Here is an 18717-nt window from a genome sequence, read left to right as displayed (position 1 = left end):
TGGGTCTCCAGGGTTCCCTTCTCTGGTCATGGAGGAACCCAGAAAATAGGCTATGTGTCCTCGGTGGGGAGTGAGACAGCAGAGCACAGCTCCACAGCTCTGCTTTGTAAGTGAGCACATTGATAAATCAAGCATCAGGAAACCACAGGCTGCACGCTGGCACAGTAATGTGTAACACGAACACCTTACAAGAGTAACTCTGGGCAATGAAAAAGACAATTCTCACTCACCCTCCAACAACATCTACATATTAATGAAGTAAAGCCCAGTGAGATCCGTAATAGTAAAGATTTCAAAACACCACTCTCACCTCCTCCACTATACTGGGTTTTGAAATTCTAGTAAAGATGATTCTAGGTGATCATCCCAGGTCCTTCAGCAGAAAAACACTCTGGGCCTGCTGACTCACCCGATATCTGCTCCACCGCAAGTCAAGGAACAAATTGCACCAGGCAGCTTGTTGCCCTCCAGGACTTTGGCTATTATCCTAGAAAAGAAAAGGCGATTCTAAGGAAGGGACTGATTTAATTTCTTACCATATTTTGAAAAATAATAAATTCCAACCATTTGGCTTTCCTTTTTCAACTTTCTCTCCCATCCCTCAAATATCTAGGCCTCACATACTAGAGGAGGTTTTCAAACACTTAAATGCAGAACTTTTTTTTTCCCCTAAAAAAAACTTCATAAGAAGACAGGCAAAATATATAAAAGACCTAAAGCATTGGTTAAGAAGTCCAAGTGATCACTGTTCTCAAATACCTTCTGCCCAACTATGAAGACATCCAGTTCAAAGTGGTAAACTGATTACAGGGCTTTTGGGGGCAGGTGGGGGAGCCCTTTCTCACCACAAATCCATTAAAATAATGTTAAAGAAATAAAAAGGGATATATGGAATAAAACCCAGAAAGATGAAGACAATGAAGGATAGTTTCCATTAGCCATGAGAGGTTTTGCTGCATCTCTTCCAACCAGAGTCAGCTAGAGAAAGGGTAAAGGATGAGATGGGAAAAAGGTTCCCCAAACCAAGAGGGGATGTGGAGGAAACAGAAGAGGGCTCAGGACCTGCCTGCAGAACCCCAGAGAAGTTCAGGACTAGTGTCTACTGGCCTCCCACCAACCTCTCAGTCAGGAAACAGTGCCCCACCCACCAGACTAAAGTAAGGTGGACAAGCACAGTCCTTTCTTAAGTCTATGCTTACAACTGAGGCTGTTAGAGTCAAAATGAGAAACACAGTTCAGTGCAATTTAACTCTGATTTTAAGTTGTAAAATATGGCTCCAATAATTACGATTTCTCTGAAACAGGGTTCTTTCGTGGATTTTAAGCTTCCTGAGGGGGAGGTGCCTCAGTGGAGCAAAAATTCCTTTGATCCATCACCCCAAGCTATTGGCTACTTTCTACCTGATATTTCATAAAGATATAAATCCTATACCCACTTCCATAAAAAAGATACCATTATCATACCCAAGTAAATTCTCCAATTGGCCCCCCAAATGTCCTTTACAGCTGTATTCTTTCCTCCACCCATCAAGGATCACACACTGTAGCTGTCATGTCTGAGACTAAGGATCAGGTTGTATGATTCTCTCCAGGGACTCAGGGTGTATCTGCTGTCTGCACAAGCAGCTGACTGCGCCTGAAGGGCAGGCATTTTGCTTTGCACCTGCGGGTAAAAGTTAATCAAACCCTCTTTCCCTAATTCATGAGAATCTGACCTTGGGTTAACTCTCAGTTTTGTTCCTCAGCTTACCTGATAAACGCCAATGTCAACAATGCTATCTAGACAACACGGCTCACGGTAAAGGCAACCCCTGACTTATCACCCCCATCTAAACTGGAATAATGACCCGAGAACTATGACTGGAACCTCATGCTTTTGCTCTTCTCTGACCGCAGTGGCTTCTGTAACTACATGTCCCTCGTGAGTGGCTGAAAGCCACGCATACAAGAATTGTTACAAGACTTTTTGGTTTCTGTGGGGCATTGAGCTTCTAGGCCAAGGTAACCCCTGTCCAGTGTAGATCTCAGCTCCTTTTCCCGAAATAAACTGCTCCAAAAACAACAAATGAATAGAAATACCTGTACCTGATGCTATCCTCCCAGAAAACTATGTTCTTGTCTATATCCTTCTGAACAGACAGGTACAATACGTAGTCATCTTATGAGTCTGAACAGCAGCTGAATTTAAAAACTTCCAGTGAAAAAAAATAAACTCCCAGTGGATGGTATGATACCTGTGGTTAACTCCAGCACAATATATCATTATTTAACTTACTGTCTTCTATCACAAAAATCAGATGATATTCTCAATCATCTAAAAAAAAAAAATCGGCCATGTTCCTATGTGAACACCTCAAACCTTTCAAAGGTTTAGCCAAATAAATATTTAAAAGCACAAAGAATAACTTTATGCTTTAGAATACCAAAGCAAAAAAAAAAAAAAAGAATACCAAAGCAATAACTGAAAACATTAAAATAATAATTTAATCTGCTATTTTATAACAACTGGCAAGTCAGTTCACCATATTCATATTAACTGTTTGCTTTTTTTTTTAAAGATTATTTTAAAAAACTGCCTAGGGGAATCTCATCATTTTTATGTGTTTTGTATATGGGTTCTTTTTCATATTTAATTTGAACCCTTACCTTGCAAGATATTGTTTCCTCAATATCACACATTCCTTTTAATACTGACACACACTACTCTCTTAGCCGACTTTTTGCTTCCTAAGCCAGTGTTCCTAAATGATCGTCTAAAATTAAGGACCCTCTTATGAATAGACTCCATCACAAGCTCTCTGCCAATAATTCTTAAATCAGAGAATGCAGGCCATGCAAACAAGGCATCGTCAAGGGCCCATCATCACCCATACAGGCAGCCATTTTCCTCTATACGTTCTCTAATTCTGGAATGATAAATTAGTAACATGGATTTTATGACTTAACTAGTGTTATCATGTTTCCAAAGAGGAATAAATAAAACAGTAATTTTTAACTAAAAGATGAAATACATTTTAGACAGCGTCAGAAGAATCAGTTGAACAGTATAACCCTTTCTTTGTTTTGCTAAGGTCTATTAAACAAGAGCAATAAAAGTATTGGCCTGAGTAGAAATTAAGACCATTAACATGCTGCATAGTTACAGCATATAGCCCCTAAATTGCAAGACTATTTCCTCTCCACTGGATTTGTTTTTATTTTGCAAGTGACCAAAAAAAAAAAAAAATGTTTTAAGAGTTCAAGTTCAACATTTATATCAGTATCTGGCATGTTTCCCACGACTTAAATGACATGGCCCTGAAAAAGATCTGTAAACTACACAATGATATAAAAATGTTATCACAATCAAAGAACAGAGTTTATCCAGATTCTATGCTAAAATAAATATGACACTTTCATGTCAGATTAAAAATTCAGTGCTATCAATCACCCTTTTACGATTCTCCCAGACCCAGGAAAAAGAAAGCCACACATACTTACTTTGTGACAGCTACACTGATGAGGGAAGTTGTAGGAGCTCCTTTCCTTGTAAGAGTAAAAAACAAAAACAAAAAATCAGCTTAATTTGGTGACAATCATAAATACCTTTTATTTTTAAGCAGAAGCAACAGTCTTTGTAAGAAAAAATTCTAAGTAAATAACACAGCCTAATAATTGAAAGAGAAATCAGTCCTTCGGTTTGGTGCCTCTGGGGTCCAAGGGACTATAACACTTTCATAAGTACAAAAATGGCCCTAAGCAGTTATGAACCTGTTTGCTGCACTGATCACAGGAACTTTACATTAACCTCTGCCTATTGTGCCAACTCGGAGAAGGCAGTGGCACCACACTCCAGTACTCTTGCCTGGAAAATCCCATGGACGGAGGAGCCTGGTAGGCTGCAGTCCATGGGGTCGCTAAGAGTCAGACACGACTGAGTGACTTCACTTTCACTTTTCACTTTCATCCATTGGAGAAGGAAATGGCAACCCACTCCAGTGTTCTTGCCTGGAGAATCCCGGGGACGGGGGAGCCTGGTGGGCTGCCGTCTATGGGGTCGCACAGAGTCGGACACGACTGAAGCGACTTAGCAGCAGCAGCATTGTGCAAACTGAGTAAAACAGAGATCAATCAACATGAGCTTTCACTGGAAGACTCAGGGGGCTTCGGAAAACCATACTGCTAGCCTTTGGTAACATGATGCCAAATCACTAACCCTTCCAACTATGCCCTGCTTATATAGTCTTTGAGTACCTTCAACTGAGTACAACACAACACTAAGATCATCAGTACGTACTAGCGGGGCAGACACAAAATGGGCAAAGACAATTCTCCTGGTTCTCCTGATGTAAGTTGCTCCATTGAACATGAAAGCTAAAAGCAAGCAACTGTTTTGTCACCTATAAACACTAACGTTTCCCCAGCTAACTTTTACTATTGCATATTTTATAGCGATGTAACATTTAACGCAGCAACGAGAATACGGGCCAAGTGCCTCAAAATCACTTGGGAATTCACTATTAAATTTTTATTGAATTAAAAAAAAAAAGAATCATGTTTCTAAAAGAAGGTTGTGACTTATCACGAGTTCTCTTTTCCCTCCTAATTGTTTATTCAGTTTTCTGCTTGTGAAATGCAGCATAATGAAGACTGTATCTGGTGTTCAGTTCAGTTAGTCGGCCACTCAGTCGTATCCAACTCTGCCACCCCATCGACTGTAGCAAGCCAGGGTTCCCTGTCCATCACCAACTGCTGGAGCTTCTCAGAGATTTGGCTCCCAGTTTCTTGCATACCCAGTATCAACCACCTCGGAACTGTCTGAATGACAGAAGGGCCTTTGTTATGCTACTGAAGTAACTAGAGCCCCTCCCCACAAGATAGCTTCAGGATGGGAGGTGGTGATGAGAAAGATCAATCATGGGGAGGGAAGGAGGAAGACTTGAGTTTAGTCACATGTACAGTGATTTACTCAATCACGCCAATGTCATAAAAACCCCGTAAAAATTCTGGACGCCAAAGCTCAGTGATGCCTTCTGGTTGTGAAAGTGATATGTCCTGACCTCACAGGGAGAGGGCAGGGATGCTCTGTGTTTGAAACCCTTCTAAACCAGGCCCTAAATATACCCTTTACAACAAAAGTGCAACCATTAAATACTGCGCTTTCTTGAGTTCTGTGGGCCATTCTAATGAATTACTGAAACCAACGTATGTGCTGTGCTTAAAGTCACTCAGTCATGTCCGACTCTTTGTGACCCCGTGGACTGTGGCCTGCCAGGTCCCTCTGTCCATGGGGATTCTCCAGGCAAGAATACTGGAGTGGGATGCCATGCTCTCCTCCAGGGGATCCTCCCAACCCAGGGATCAAACCCAGGTCTCCCACATTGGAGGCAGATTCTTCATCATCTGAGCCACCAGGGAAGCTCTACTGAAACCAGTGGTAACCTCCAAATCTGTAGACAGCCAGTGAGAACTGCAGATGTCCTGAGGACGGGGAACATTTGCAGCTAGCATCTTAAGAAGGAGGAGTCTCATGGAATATTGAGCCCTTTAACAGGTGGAGTCTGACACTGAGCCCAAGCAATTAATGTCAAAATGGAATTACAGTATACTTGCTTGGGGTAGAAATAACTAGAAGGAAGAGGGTATAAGGCTGTGTCAAAAAGTTAAGTCAAAAAATATAAATTTTACCAATGGTAAAACATGTAAAGAACTAAAACCCAGCATTTCATAACTAGCAGGTGTCACTTGCTATGTTAACAGAAAGACTAGTAGAAAACATTTCAACTAGCAGAAAACATTTCAATATGCAAAGTACTACATTTGCAATACTTTCAGTAGTACCTGAAAACGGAGACTTTTACCATCTAACTAGTGCATAAAAAAAATGAACCGTTCTTACCAAAGACAAGCATTCCCACAGATCATGGCAATGGCGTTGTTCCAGCCATACACGGCCACAGGGAAGTTGAAAGCAGTGATGATTCCAACCAGGCCTACAGGATTCCACTGTTCAATGAGAGCATGGCCAGGTCCTAAGGACGAAGAAGGCATGCAACATGCTTAAACACATTAATTTAACGCCTGCCGAGGTCACAAGAACAAAGTCTGCAATTTTTCAGTTTCAGAACAAAGATGCACCAGATCACGTGGGGACTACAGATGCTTTGAGCAGATGACCTTACACAGCCGGCGAACACTGGTACACTCACCAGCATACAACAAATGCTGTTATTACCAGACTATCTTATAAACCATAAGGATATCCATTAAGCCTCTACTCCTCAAAGGAACTCTGTGGATCAGGGCAGTGCCAGTCCCATCTGGGAGACAAGGAAACTTCAGAGGATAAACGAGACATGTCCTCGGTGATGTGATCGCCAAGGGCAGGGCATGACCACAACACAGAGTCACGACTCTCAGGGCCATGTTCCTGACGGTGTCGGATGAAGCCCTCAGCTCACCTCTCTAAATTCAGGACAAGGTGACTCATGTACAGCGGGAAAAGTTTTACTAACTACATAAACGTTGAATGAATTAACTGTACACATCTTTACATACATATAGGAAAACTGAAAATATAAATTAAAACAGTTGTATCTTATAGACCAACTTAAGTCACCATAATCCCACAAGTTGTTGTTGTTCAGTCACTCAGTTGTGCCTGACTCTTTGCAACCCTGGGGACTGCAGCAGCCCAGGCTTCCCTGTCCTTTACCATCTCCCAGGTTTGCTCAAACTCACGTCCATTGAGTTGGTGATGCCAATCAACCATCTCACCCCACAAGAGCCTTATTTAATCAAAGGCAGCTGAAGCAGTGAAGAACCAGAGCAAGGAGTGCGAAGGTTCATGAAACCTGGCTAAAAGCATTAGGAAGGCCGCACTCCCGGCCATCTACCTTTCTGGCCATGCTCAGCCTGTCAGCAAGAACAGGGAACCCAGCACTTGTTCCACCTCACTCCCAGGCCCTCCCTTAGTCCGGGAACCCTATTCTCCCTGGAGGTGATGTGCTGGTATAGTCTCTTCCTCACAGAGCCTGTCTCCTCCTCTCTGCCCCTCCCCTCCGTATCCTTCTCTCCAGGGAGACAGCATAGCTCTGATGACACGGCGCCTCCCGCTTGCCACACTCCGGCAACCCCATCACTACTGGAGCTGCCCTCAGGATAAAGTCCAAACTCCAGGAAAAGTTCCTTCCCAAGGTTCCTCCTCCACCCATCTCTCCCTTCACACTGCGCCCTCCGGCAGGGCTGAAGTAACACAGTTCCCCTAATAAACCAAGTTCTCCCATCTTAAGCTTTCACACAGGCTTCTTCCCCGTTTAAAACCACCCCTGGGAAGACCCTGGCAGTCCAGTGGTTAAGATTTCATGCTTCTACCATAGGGCACAGGTATGATACCTGGTTGAGGAACTAAGATCATGCACGCCGTGTGGCAAATAAGTAAAAATAAACAAAATTAAAATGCAAGGAATCTACAGCTTTATACATTTCTTGAGGGAAAGAACTACACTTTTTCAACCAAGTATTACCTATTAGATCACTTGGCAGACACTCAACAAACATTAACTGAATTCATGAAGTCAAAGTTACCCAAGAGCTTCTGCATAAATGAATAATCTATTTTTCTAATGTATAAGCAATTGAAAAGGATTTTAATTGGTGAGTCAGACATTAGAGCAGGTAAAAACCAAAGTTACTTGCTTGCACATATATACCTCCCCAAACTGGCAGTTTACCGTAACTCTGAAAAACCTCTGCAAAGTGTTCAATATAAAACTAACCTTGGCTAATGGGACTCACTGTTACATAGCAAATTATGGACAATAACTATACATTTGAAGAGAACTCCCTCTTTCTACCAGCAGGGAATTTGCCCAATATTCCAAGAGGAAACAGGAAAACGTGATTTTTTAATGTCTTTTCCTGATTATAAATGTAACCTAATTCCCAGTGTGGAAACTTTGGAAAATATAGAAGACAGACAGTACCAACCATTAATAATTCTGCCTTGCCAGATAACCAGCATTACTACTTCAGGAGATTTCCATCTCTGTGCTTTCAATACAGTCACGTGAATTCACCTGGTTTGTTCCGCTGACATGGCAAACACACAAACTGTGTAAGCCCTTGTCCCCATCACTGAGTACAAGGCCGCAGCACAGTTTAACTGCCAAAGACTGAAAACACCCTAAGTATCTATTACTTGGGAACCGGTCATCCTTGCAACAAAACAGCCATTAAAAAAAAAAAGATGAAGGAAGCACCTTATTGGAACAATATGAAACAATTTCTAAGATACAATAAGTAGGAAAGGAACACATGGTTTGCTACATATTCGTCTGCACCTGAAAAAGGTCCAGAAAGATACACTCAAGAAACCAGAAACATTTGCTACGTTCATGGGAATACTATGGAGTATCCCACTGGGAGGAGGAAAATATTTCTTCCTTCACCTTTTTAGTCCTCTTTAATTCTGTGAAATGAAAAATACTATCTTTTCAAAAAAAATCAAAATAATCTAAAAATAAGTTAAGTATATATAAAAAAAGAAGACGAAGTAAAACTAAGTACAACTTTCCTATAAAGTTTGCGGTTGGGGAAGGCAATCTTTATGATCTCTTGACAATATCTGCTAATAGACTGCCAAAATTATTTGCTCAGGCTTTGTCATGATTGGACATTTAGGCCATTCCCATTGTTTCCTGTTAATGGGACAATGCACACCCTAACACTTGAACCTCGGTTGCATTTCAGATTATTTACTTAAACCAAGATTCTGCAAACTTTCATTAAATATTTAAGGGATTTAAGGGAAACTTGCATTAAATATTTTTGGGATAGATATTTTTCCAAACTGTTTTCCAGATAAGATTGGTGATTCACTTCACAAAGTCTCCATAAAAAAGTGTCAGTCTCACCCATGAACTTGCCGACACTGAGCTTTATCTTTAAAAATTTAAAAAGTTTTAAGCATCTTGACCTGATTATTTTCACCTGTTTTAATTTGACTTTCTTAGTAAAGAGATTAAAGACATTTTCATATACAAGTATTTTGTGGAAACTGCTCACAACCAGAGAATCTTGGGGAGTTCTGTTTCGGAGTACAATACTTCGCAGAACTGACTTCGCTGCTTACTTTCAGAAGGCAGGATGGGTCCCCCAATCATCCGAGATAAGCCAACAGCATAATCACAAACATCCACGTACTCCTGAACTTCTCCCACACCTTCCACCAAGATCTTCCCCATCTCCAAAGACACCTAAAAATACAAAAGACCAAGCAGCATTTTTCCAACAGAATTCCTGCTTTAAACATTAAATTTGAGGTGGGGAAAGCAACACATTTTGTTTCTACTTTGTGAGGGTTATAAACCAGTCTGTTCTTATTTTTCTGAAGAATTTTAAAGCCCAAGAATTGTCTTCACATTTTCCTGTCCATCTTGTTAATCCTTCCTCTAAAGAAAAGATTTTTGAAATATATGTTACAAATTTATATACATATTTTTGAAGTACATAAATTATGACCTTAAAAAGATCACATCTTATACACCCAAGTAAAAAATAGCCTTATTCTTCACTCAAAGTACCATATATTTACTACAAAAATACTTTACCAAGCTTCCTAGTACTTGGATCTTCTCCCGCAAGGCATCACCAATCTGTCTCACTACTTCTCCTCGCTTTGGAGCAGGAATCTAAGAAAGGAATGGCATTTTAGTGTCTGCTGAAAAGTGTAAGCTCATGTCTATTATCACAGTACTAATGTGCTGTAAAAGAACAAAGCACAACCACATCAAAAACATGTTTTGATCTCATCAGTGTCTGACGTGACAGGACTTAAAACCCATTCCAGAGACGGAGAAAATATACAGATAACACATTCTTGGTGAGCAAGGACTGTGCCAAGTACAGAGAGAAATTCAGATTGAACACAACTTTTTGGGATGACTCTGCATGCTTAGTTGTTTGTTCCTTCAGCCGTGTCCAACTCTCTGCGACCCTATGGGCCGTGGCCTGCCAGTCTCCTCTGTTCATAGGATTCTCCAGGCAAGAATACTGGAGTGGTGGGATGACTCTGCTGCTGCTGCTGCGTTGCTTCAGTCGTGTCCGACTCTGTGAGACCCCAGAGACAGCAGCCCACCAGGTTCCCCCGTCCCTGGGATTCTCCAGGCAAGAATACTGGAGCGGGTTGCCATTTCCTTCTCCTCTAAATACCTTACATAACCTGTAACCCTATATGATTCCCAGTGATGTTTTCATATGGGTCAAACTGATTGCAAACCCAAACCCTAAATTCAGCTTACTTAGGCTGGTGTCCAAAATCCATTCAAATCATAACACTCACTCACAAAATACTTTCTGAGCACTTCCTGTGTGACATTAGCAACACTAGGCACTGGAGCTAAAATAATTGAGGCACTCATGGAGCTCAGGGCTCTTCTTCACTCTCTCTCTTCCCCAAATGTACACCAAATATCCTTGTATAGTTTTCTAAGGGTAGCCTGGCTTTCTATTAACATTTAAAATGCATCCTGCGCCCCCACTACTTTGAACAGGCAGTTCTACTTCTGGAAATTGAACATTAGTGTGCAAAAGTATAGGTTACAACAGCATTTACTGCGGTGCTGTTTCCAATAGAGAAACAGAAACCGTCCCAATGCCCATCAGCACATGATTGGTTAATTATGGAATAGCCATAAAATGGAGGGCTTCCCTGGTAGCACAGATGGTTAAGAATCAGTCTGCAATGCAGGAGACTGGGGTTCGATCCCTGGGTTGTGAAGATCCCCTGGAGGAGAGCATGGGAACCCACTCCAGTATTCTTGCCTGGAGAATCCCCATGGACAGAGGAGCCTGGTGGGCTACAGTCCACGGGTTCACAAAGAGTTGGACAGGACTGAGTGACTAAGCACAGAATAGCACATAAAATGTCTGGACACTTTCTAAAAAGAATAAAGAAGATTTATTATAAGGAAAAACTTCTAAGAGCCATAACAAGACAACAACAAAAAAAAGCAAGATAATGCATATGGTAAGTAAACTTTTGCTTAGATTTGATGGAATATACAACAAGAGGTTAACAGTTGCAATTTCCAGGAAATGGAATCATAACATTTTGATTCTCTGCATTTTGTATGTCTGCAACATTTGCTATTTTTATGATACATGCACACTTTTGGAAACAGTAAACAAAAATTGTAACATTAAATGCAACAGCAAAGATCCTCTGTATTTTCTAAGGCATTGAAATGAGTTGAACCAAATTTAGCCCACACATTTATAGCCTTAGCAAATTGGTTAATTTCAACTCAGAATGGCTAATTCAGTACACATGACTGTTCTGAGCTTATTTATTCTATCAGTCTTTGAACCACCACTTACTGCATACATTTTATGTGCCAGATAGTACGCTATTCCCCAGGATTCAAGGGAAACAAGGCAGCTAGAATCAACTCCAATGGGGATGGCAGACACAAAACAGGAGATTATAATCTCACGTGGTAAGCGCCATGATGAAGCTAGACTACGCAAGTGGACCACCTTTGACTATTAACCCATCGTTACTTGGGGGCAAGGAGGTGGGAAGGAAGGGGGCTTTTTAGAGAGTTGAGGTCTTAAAGCATGACTGGTGTTTGCCATCTAAAGAGGTAGATAAAGTAGAGGGAAATTATGGGGGACAGAGAAGACAACATATGCAAAGGCTAAAAGGCAAGAGAATATGATCATTTCAGGAAACTATAAAGACTTCAAAGAAGTAGGAGTGGAAAGTAGGGGCCACACTGCAAAGGACCAGGTAAAGGATCCAAAGAGCAGTGGGGAAATCACTAGAGGGTTCTGTACAGTGGGGAGAAAAATCAGTGCATTTTAATTTTTTAGCTGCATCACGCAGCAGGCAGGGACTTGGCTCCCCGATCAAGGACCAAATCCAGGCCCAGTGCAGTGGAAGCACAGTCTTAACCACTGGCCCACCAACAAAGTCCCTCACAGTGCCTTTTAAAACACCACTCTATATGTGGTATAGAAAATGTTACCAGAGGGAGGAAAGATTCAGGCAGGAAATTATGAAGCCAGACAAGAGATGGTGGCTGTCTGGACCACAAAAACAGCAACAGAGATAAACAAACTGTTAAGACCCGGCAACTGATCAAGTCTCAACCCTGGGTACACATTAGAACCCACCACCCAAGGTTTAAACTACATTCCCTCTCAGACCACTCAAACTTGAATTTTTTTCTTTCTTTCTTCCCGCTTCCAAAATGATGGGTAGGAGCAGCAAGAGACAAAAAGAATGTCAGGGTTAAGTATGAGGTGAGGGATGAGGGCGAGCAGGAACCCAGGAAGACAGTCCCATTGCCCGTGTGGGTTTGACCAGCCCAGCACAACAGCACATCAATAACCTTAGACCCTCCTGAGACAGCCACCGAGAGTCCTCGTCCCTGCACACTTCACTCTGAAGTCAGGTTTACAGCGAGCATCAGAGGCAGCCATGAACAGGGAACTAAGAGCACTGAGTTCGTTATCTGCTGAGCCCTTTGGGAAGTATGGCAAAGACAACTGTGTTAAAGGGCTACAGAGACATATGTATACCTATGGCTGAGTCATGTTAATATTTGGCAGAAAACAACAAAATTCTACAAAGCAATTATCTTTCAGTTAAAAATTAACTGAAAAAAAAAAAAAGAGAGCTACAGGTATCTGGAATCCCATTATGCAGCTGGAGAAGGCCCATTCAAGTTCCTGTCATCAAGAGAAGAGACTCTGGCTTTCCTCCTCACCAGGAATCCAGAAGGAAAGTGATGATACCCACAGGGGATGCAGACGGGCAGAAACAGGTGGCATTTGGACTAAATCAGCTCATGAAAGAAAGCAGAGCAAGAATTCCCAACCAGGTTCTTGGTGGTTAGTTTTAGTTAAGAGAAACATTTTTATAAACTGCCTTTTCATATTGTCATACTCTGTCTCCTTTTTCCTTTAAAAAAAAATAAGTTCCCTTTGAAAAATTCCAGGCCAAATACAAATGAACTAAATGGAACTGTGGTGTGTCCTCACAGGCAAGGCACCCAGAAGGGTCAGGGCCAAGCAGAAGTAGCCCCATGCAAGTGAGGAGCCAAGAGGAAAAGTTTGTACACCAGGAGGGGGCCAAGCCTTGTTCTGTTCATGTTTGAGGAGTCCTGGAGGCACACTGAAGAAATGCTCCGCTTCTTCCCTCAACTCTGGACTCAGTTGCTTAACTCAAATTCCAACAAGTGGGATTCCCATCACCCAGAAAAGCCACTCGTTCCCACTCAGCAGCCCCACTCTACGGAGAGCAATAAAACTGAAGAGCAGAAAGAAAGAACATTAGGTGAGGAGGCTGGCACGACTGTGGAAGAGCAGACTCCAAATCAGAACTTGAATTCAAAAACAGCAATAGCAAAGTACAGCACAATATTCAAGACATCACAGTGCCAACTGCCACCCCCCTGGGCAAAGCCAAGACTGACCTAAAAGTCAGTTCAGGGAAAGAGAAGACCCTGAATTCACACAAATCTTTTTTCAAACAAGACTGTATTTACTGTGGGTACATACACACATATATTGGAAGTTTCTAATCAAAAGTTCTGCTAGCATTCAAAACAGCACATGCAAAGAGTGAATCTTAATGCAACTTATGGACTTCAGTTACTAACTGATGTGTCTGTACTGGCTCACCAATTATAAGAGGTACCACACTAAGGCAGGGTGTTAATATAGGAAACTTAGGAGTTCAGAATAAGCCACCCCAGAATGGGCCAGTCTGACAAGTTCTTTGGCTTTACTTTGAGCTACAGATAATTAAGGCCCAGGAGACTCAGGAAAAGATTTCTAACTCCCCTTAACAGCCCAAAAGAAATTAGAAAGGGACCTGTACCAGGAGTTATCACCAGTGAAAACTTTTTTATATCTGACTTATCTGCATGAGAGGGAAAACATCTGCTTACCGAACACTTGCTCTGCTCACATTCCTAGCACCTGTCCTCCTCTTTGAAGCCCTGGGCTCCTACCCCTTTACTTAGCTCAGGATGGTGTATAAGCCTCAACTGCCTGGATGCCTTTGGGTCTCATATCTTTATGCCTCCCCCTCATAAAAAATTAAAATTTGTTTTTCTCCTGCTAATCTGTTGTATATTGGTTAAGTATTAGACCAGCCAAAGAACATAGAAGGGAAGAATAAAAAATTTTCCTCCCCTACAGTTTCACCCTAAAACTTTTCTAAAATATAGTCTATTAATTGAAAAAACAAAAGCAATACAGCTGTCCCTCAGTATCCATGAGAGATTGATTCAGGACCCCCACGGATTCCAAAACCTATGGATGCTCAAGCACCTTAAACAGAGTGGTGGAGAACAGTCAGCACTCCATACCTGCAGATGTGAGCCCCGCAGATGGGGAATGAGCTGATTTAAAAGAAGTCGACATGGCATCGGTCACTATTCTCTACACTGCTAGGGTGAACTTCACTTAGCACACTACTTTTGGAAGCAGAATTTTCTTTGTTCAAGGATTTTTTCAGTTCAGTTTTTGATTGTATATAATAAACCCTGAGCCTAACTTATAGCCAAAATTAGTTAAAGGAAACGTTCTTCCTGCTTTGCACAGAGGCAGTCTCTTGGCTAACAGTAACCCTGCAACCAATTCAGGGCTCTCCTGGAGAGTCTGCCCTTCCCCAAGTCCCCAGAGCAACCACTGATTCCGGAGAAAAAACAACAAAAAAACCCCCACTGAGGCTCAGCAGTTCCAAATTCAGCAGCACATGGTTCTAAAAATCAAACAGGTACTAAGGTTTAGCCCTGTGTGTAGGCATGCTAAATGACTAACTCATTTAACCCTTATGATAACCCAAGAGGCAAGCACACCTGGCCTCCTCTTTCTACGAAAGACAAAGCGCACTAAGGCGATGTAACTACCTGGCAGAGCTGGGTTAACCTTTCAGGATATTCCTATAGCTTCAGGCCAAGTATCTCAGGCGGAAGACCAAAAGGGATGTTCAGGGTAAACCAGAAGATCCAGACTAAGCCAGTTCTTTACTCTCCCCTCCTCCCGAGCCTGGCCCTCATCTATCGACAGCTCAGGGTGGTCCAGCCCAGCTCCAGTCAGGTCCTACACCTGCTCACAGAACTAGTTGAGACAGAGATGGGGGAGGCAGAATTAGCCTCAAAGCCTCATCAGACTGCCGAGGAACTGGAGCCTAGGCCCTATGAGAGCTGTGGCTGACACCACTCCCTCTGAACCAAGAATGCCAACCTACTGGTAACATCCCCTCCCTGCCCCTAAAAAAACTTGGAGGTGGGGGAGGAGCATATGGTTTATTTTTAGCATAGATATTCCTTTCTCTTTGCTTAATTTTTGGAGACTTGGCTGTTCATAGATCAGTTGGAGACCAAAGTGTTCATAGATTGTTTACGCTACAACAGTACAGAGTTCTTTTCCCTTTAAAATTATCCTGCTATTGAAGCCAAAATATGGAAAAGAGTACTAGTTTAGGACTACAGCTTAGAGATAGTCAAAGCCCCCAAGAAGCTCCAGTTTCAGCAAGGGGGCAATGGCTGCCTCCGGTCTGTCATGACAGTAGGTGTCTGTGTCCCGGACTCTGTACTTACATCTGCCCAGATGCTCCATGCTTCTCTTGCTTTCTCTACAGTTTCTTCATAGTCAGCCATGCTGGCCTAAATAAATATTTGAAGGGAGACAAAGGGAAAAGGAAAGGGCAGTGATGATCTTCTCCTAAGAACACAGACTTTTGGAAAAGAACTGTAAAATCCCCAGTGACCCTAAGATTTGTGGTTTAAAATGATTATCACGGGTTATACTTCCCAAAACTTGCTGGAATTTGCTAAGTTAGAATCTGTACTTTTTAAAACCTTGCCTTTCAAAACAAGGTCCAGGAGTCCCATCTGTGAGCAATACCTGAAGTATATTAGAAATTCAGAACCTGAGGCTACAGCGTAGATTCAAGAGGTCAGAACATTCATCTTAACCCAAGTCCCCTGGTGATCCAGAAACACAGACCTCAGTGGAACCCCTCTTGGGTAGTCCTCTCTAGGGGTCTCCTTTTCCAGGGCACATACACTCTCACAGAGTTACAGGGTCTCCCCGAGAATGTTTTTTTTTTCGAGCCAGGCAGTGTAGCATGCAGGATCTAAGATCCCCGACCAGGATCAAACACATGTTCCCAGCAACTGAAGCCCAATATCTTAACCACTGAACCTGCAGGAAAGTCCCTCACCCAGACATTCCTAAATGTTAAAAGGAAACATTCTTTGACTTTGTAAATCTGTGTTACTCAGAGATCACTGGCACAAACTCCCTAAGGGCACCTTGCATTTAAAGAAAAAAAAAAGCACTTACCTGTCTGACTCTTGCAATGGGCTCATTGTTAGCAGGACAGTAGGTGGTGATAACCTAAAACAAAAAGATGTTGTACATAAATAGAAAATGGGGGAGCAGACCAAATGGAGGAAGGTAAAAAGGCAGGTGGGCGGGGGCGGAACTAAGATACAATAACCAAACTCAGAACCTTTACATTGGTGGTGGTGGTGGTGGTTTAGTCGCCAAGTCCTGTCCGACTCTTGTGACCCCATGGACTGTAGCCCGCCAGGATGCTCTGTCCATAGGATTCTCCAGGTGAGAATACTGAAGTGGGTTGCCATTTCCTTCTCCATTAACTTGTTACAAACAGGAGACTAGAGTTTTCACTTTTGACCTGAACACTCAGAACAACCTTTTCGTCAAAACCCACCCTCGCTATCCAAATATTAGGCATCTAAACAAAAGCCTAAAAGTAACACGTTATTTTGCCTCTTCTTCCATTAACAGACCAAAGTTACAAGTTTTAGGGACTTCCCTATAGCTGAAATGGTAAAGAATCTGCCTGCAATGCAGGAGACGTGGGTCAGGAAGATCCCCTGGAGAAGGGAATGGCAATCGGCTCCAGAATTCTTACGTGGAGAATGTCATGGACAGAGCATCCTGGCGGGCTACAGTCCATGGGGTCGCAAGAGTCGGACAGGACTTGGCGACTAAACCACCACCACCACCACCAATGTAAAGGTTCTGAGTTTGGTTATTGTATCTGTATCTGTACCCTGGCGAGCTACAGTCCGTAGGGTCGCAAAAGAGTCGGACACAACTGAGCAAACACACTCGCAGTTACAAGTCTAGCTTATTCCCTCTCTCCATAACTCTGCCCAGCCTCTGGTCAGAGGTGAAAGGCCAAGGCTAGACAACCATTCATGCATTGGAGAAGGAAACGGCAACCCACTCCAGTGTTCTTGCCTGGAGAATCCCAGGGACGGGGGAGCCTGGTGGGCTGCCGTCTCTGGGGTCGGACACAACTGAAGCGACTTAGCAGCAGCAGCAGACAACCATGGGAAAGGCGTGTGTCCACATGAACTGGAGGGATACATTAGGGAAAAAAACAACCCAGGTATAGTTTTAAAAAGGCTTTCAGGAAAGGTATTTTATCCATGAACCTAATGATTGGATACCACAGGAAAAACAGGATAAAACCATCAATGGGGGATTGGGAACAATTAAAACCACCTGCACTTCCTACACCCACAGATAACTAAAAGATGCCTTTCCTCTAACAAAGCGGTTCATTCAACAAACTGTTGGGATGTTATATAACGTTTTCTTACAAGTTTTCTTTCGTATGCAGCCCTCAAAAAAAAATCCAAGTAATAACAACCTTATCTTTCCATCCTAGTCTATAAAACATTTTATTGAACATTAACAGAGTCAAGCTGTTAGGGTCTGGAAATAGAGAAATGCTGAAAATCTGGCCCTCAAGGAAGCTCTGAGCCCAATGACTGAAAAACAGGATTTCGGCAACTTCGAGCTTGCATTCCAGAGGATTTCAAAAGATAATATAAAATTGTAGAACATTACCTGTGGCGCACGTCACATGTGAGGAGCCACAGTCAAGTAGAAAAGTCAGATGATTGCCACCGCCAAGTGTGTGGCATTTCGCACTACAGAGTGCAGAACTCTGCCGTGCGGTTTTAAGTACGCTTGGGAAGTTCAACCCCTTTCTGCTCCAAAATGAACTCGATTCTCGGTAACACGCAGGACCTAATATCTAGTAGCACTTTTAATGGTTCTACTTGAGAAAACGTTTACTATGGACTTCAAAACTTCCCACCCAGTATAAGCCGACAGCATCCGCGGGGATTAGGGCTGGGCAGTGCCTGTCCCGCCTCCCAGGGCGAAGAGAGGCCGCAGAGATTTGCCCAAGATATGCATACCTCTCCCCGGCCTCCCCAGCTTCCATTATATACGCCGTCGTTTTCCTCGCGGAGCCCCAGCTCCTTCAGCCAAGCATACTGGGGTTGATTGATGAGCAGAGTGGACATGAAGGCGGCAGGCCTGTTCCAAGATCCGGAGAACTTGCTCTTCCTTGCAACGCGCACGCAGAGCAGACCAGGAACGCGCCACATACTTAGTCAGGGATGCGAAGAGCGCCTGCGGCCCGAGGAACTGAAGTGGGGCCCCGCCCCCCACCCGGAGGAGCCCATTGGGTAGGCCCGGCCCCGCCCTCGAGCACGCCCCCCGCCGTCGCCCTGCCTAGCTGGATCTTGCGCGGGAGCCGGGAGCTGTAGCCTGGAGGTCAACCAGGGCCTGGAAAACAATGAGGGTGAAACCCGGAGGAAGTGAGCAGGCTACTGCCATCTAGTGAAAGACGGCGGGAACAGCGGCACCAGCTAGAACTTTTTCCAGCAA

The 18717-nt window shown here is 43.1% G+C and overlaps 1 protein-coding gene across 1 annotated transcript in view; it reads right to left on the bottom strand.

Moving 5' to 3' along the window:
• The window catches only part of ALDH7A1 (aldehyde dehydrogenase 7 family member A1), a 36765-nt gene extending 18281 nt beyond the window's left edge, over positions 1-18484 (bottom strand). The window contains exons 1-8 of the mRNA XM_019964620.2: positions 18243-18484; positions 16345-16398; positions 15597-15662; positions 9591-9671; positions 9113-9236; positions 5879-6011; positions 3481-3525; positions 410-487 (exon numbers count right to left, since the gene is read on the bottom strand). Coding sequence (XP_019820179.2) covers positions 410-487; positions 3481-3525; positions 5879-6011; positions 9113-9236; positions 9591-9671; positions 15597-15662; positions 16345-16398; positions 18243-18434 — 773 coding nt within the window. The 5' untranslated portion in view covers positions 18435-18484. The remainder of the gene's footprint in view (positions 1-409; positions 488-3480; positions 3526-5878; positions 6012-9112; positions 9237-9590; positions 9672-15596; positions 15663-16344; positions 16399-18242) is intronic.
• Positions 18485-18717: the final 233 nt, after the last annotated feature.

The sequence above is a fragment of the Bos indicus genome, chromosome 7 (genome assembly GCF_029378745.1).
Source record: "Bos indicus isolate NIAB-ARS_2022 breed Sahiwal x Tharparkar chromosome 7, NIAB-ARS_B.indTharparkar_mat_pri_1.0, whole genome shotgun sequence".
NCBI lineage: Eukaryota > Metazoa > Chordata > Mammalia > Artiodactyla > Bovidae > Bos > Bos indicus.
The sequence above is the reverse complement of the archived record's forward strand: the minus strand, read 5'-3'. Positions and strand labels throughout refer to the sequence as shown.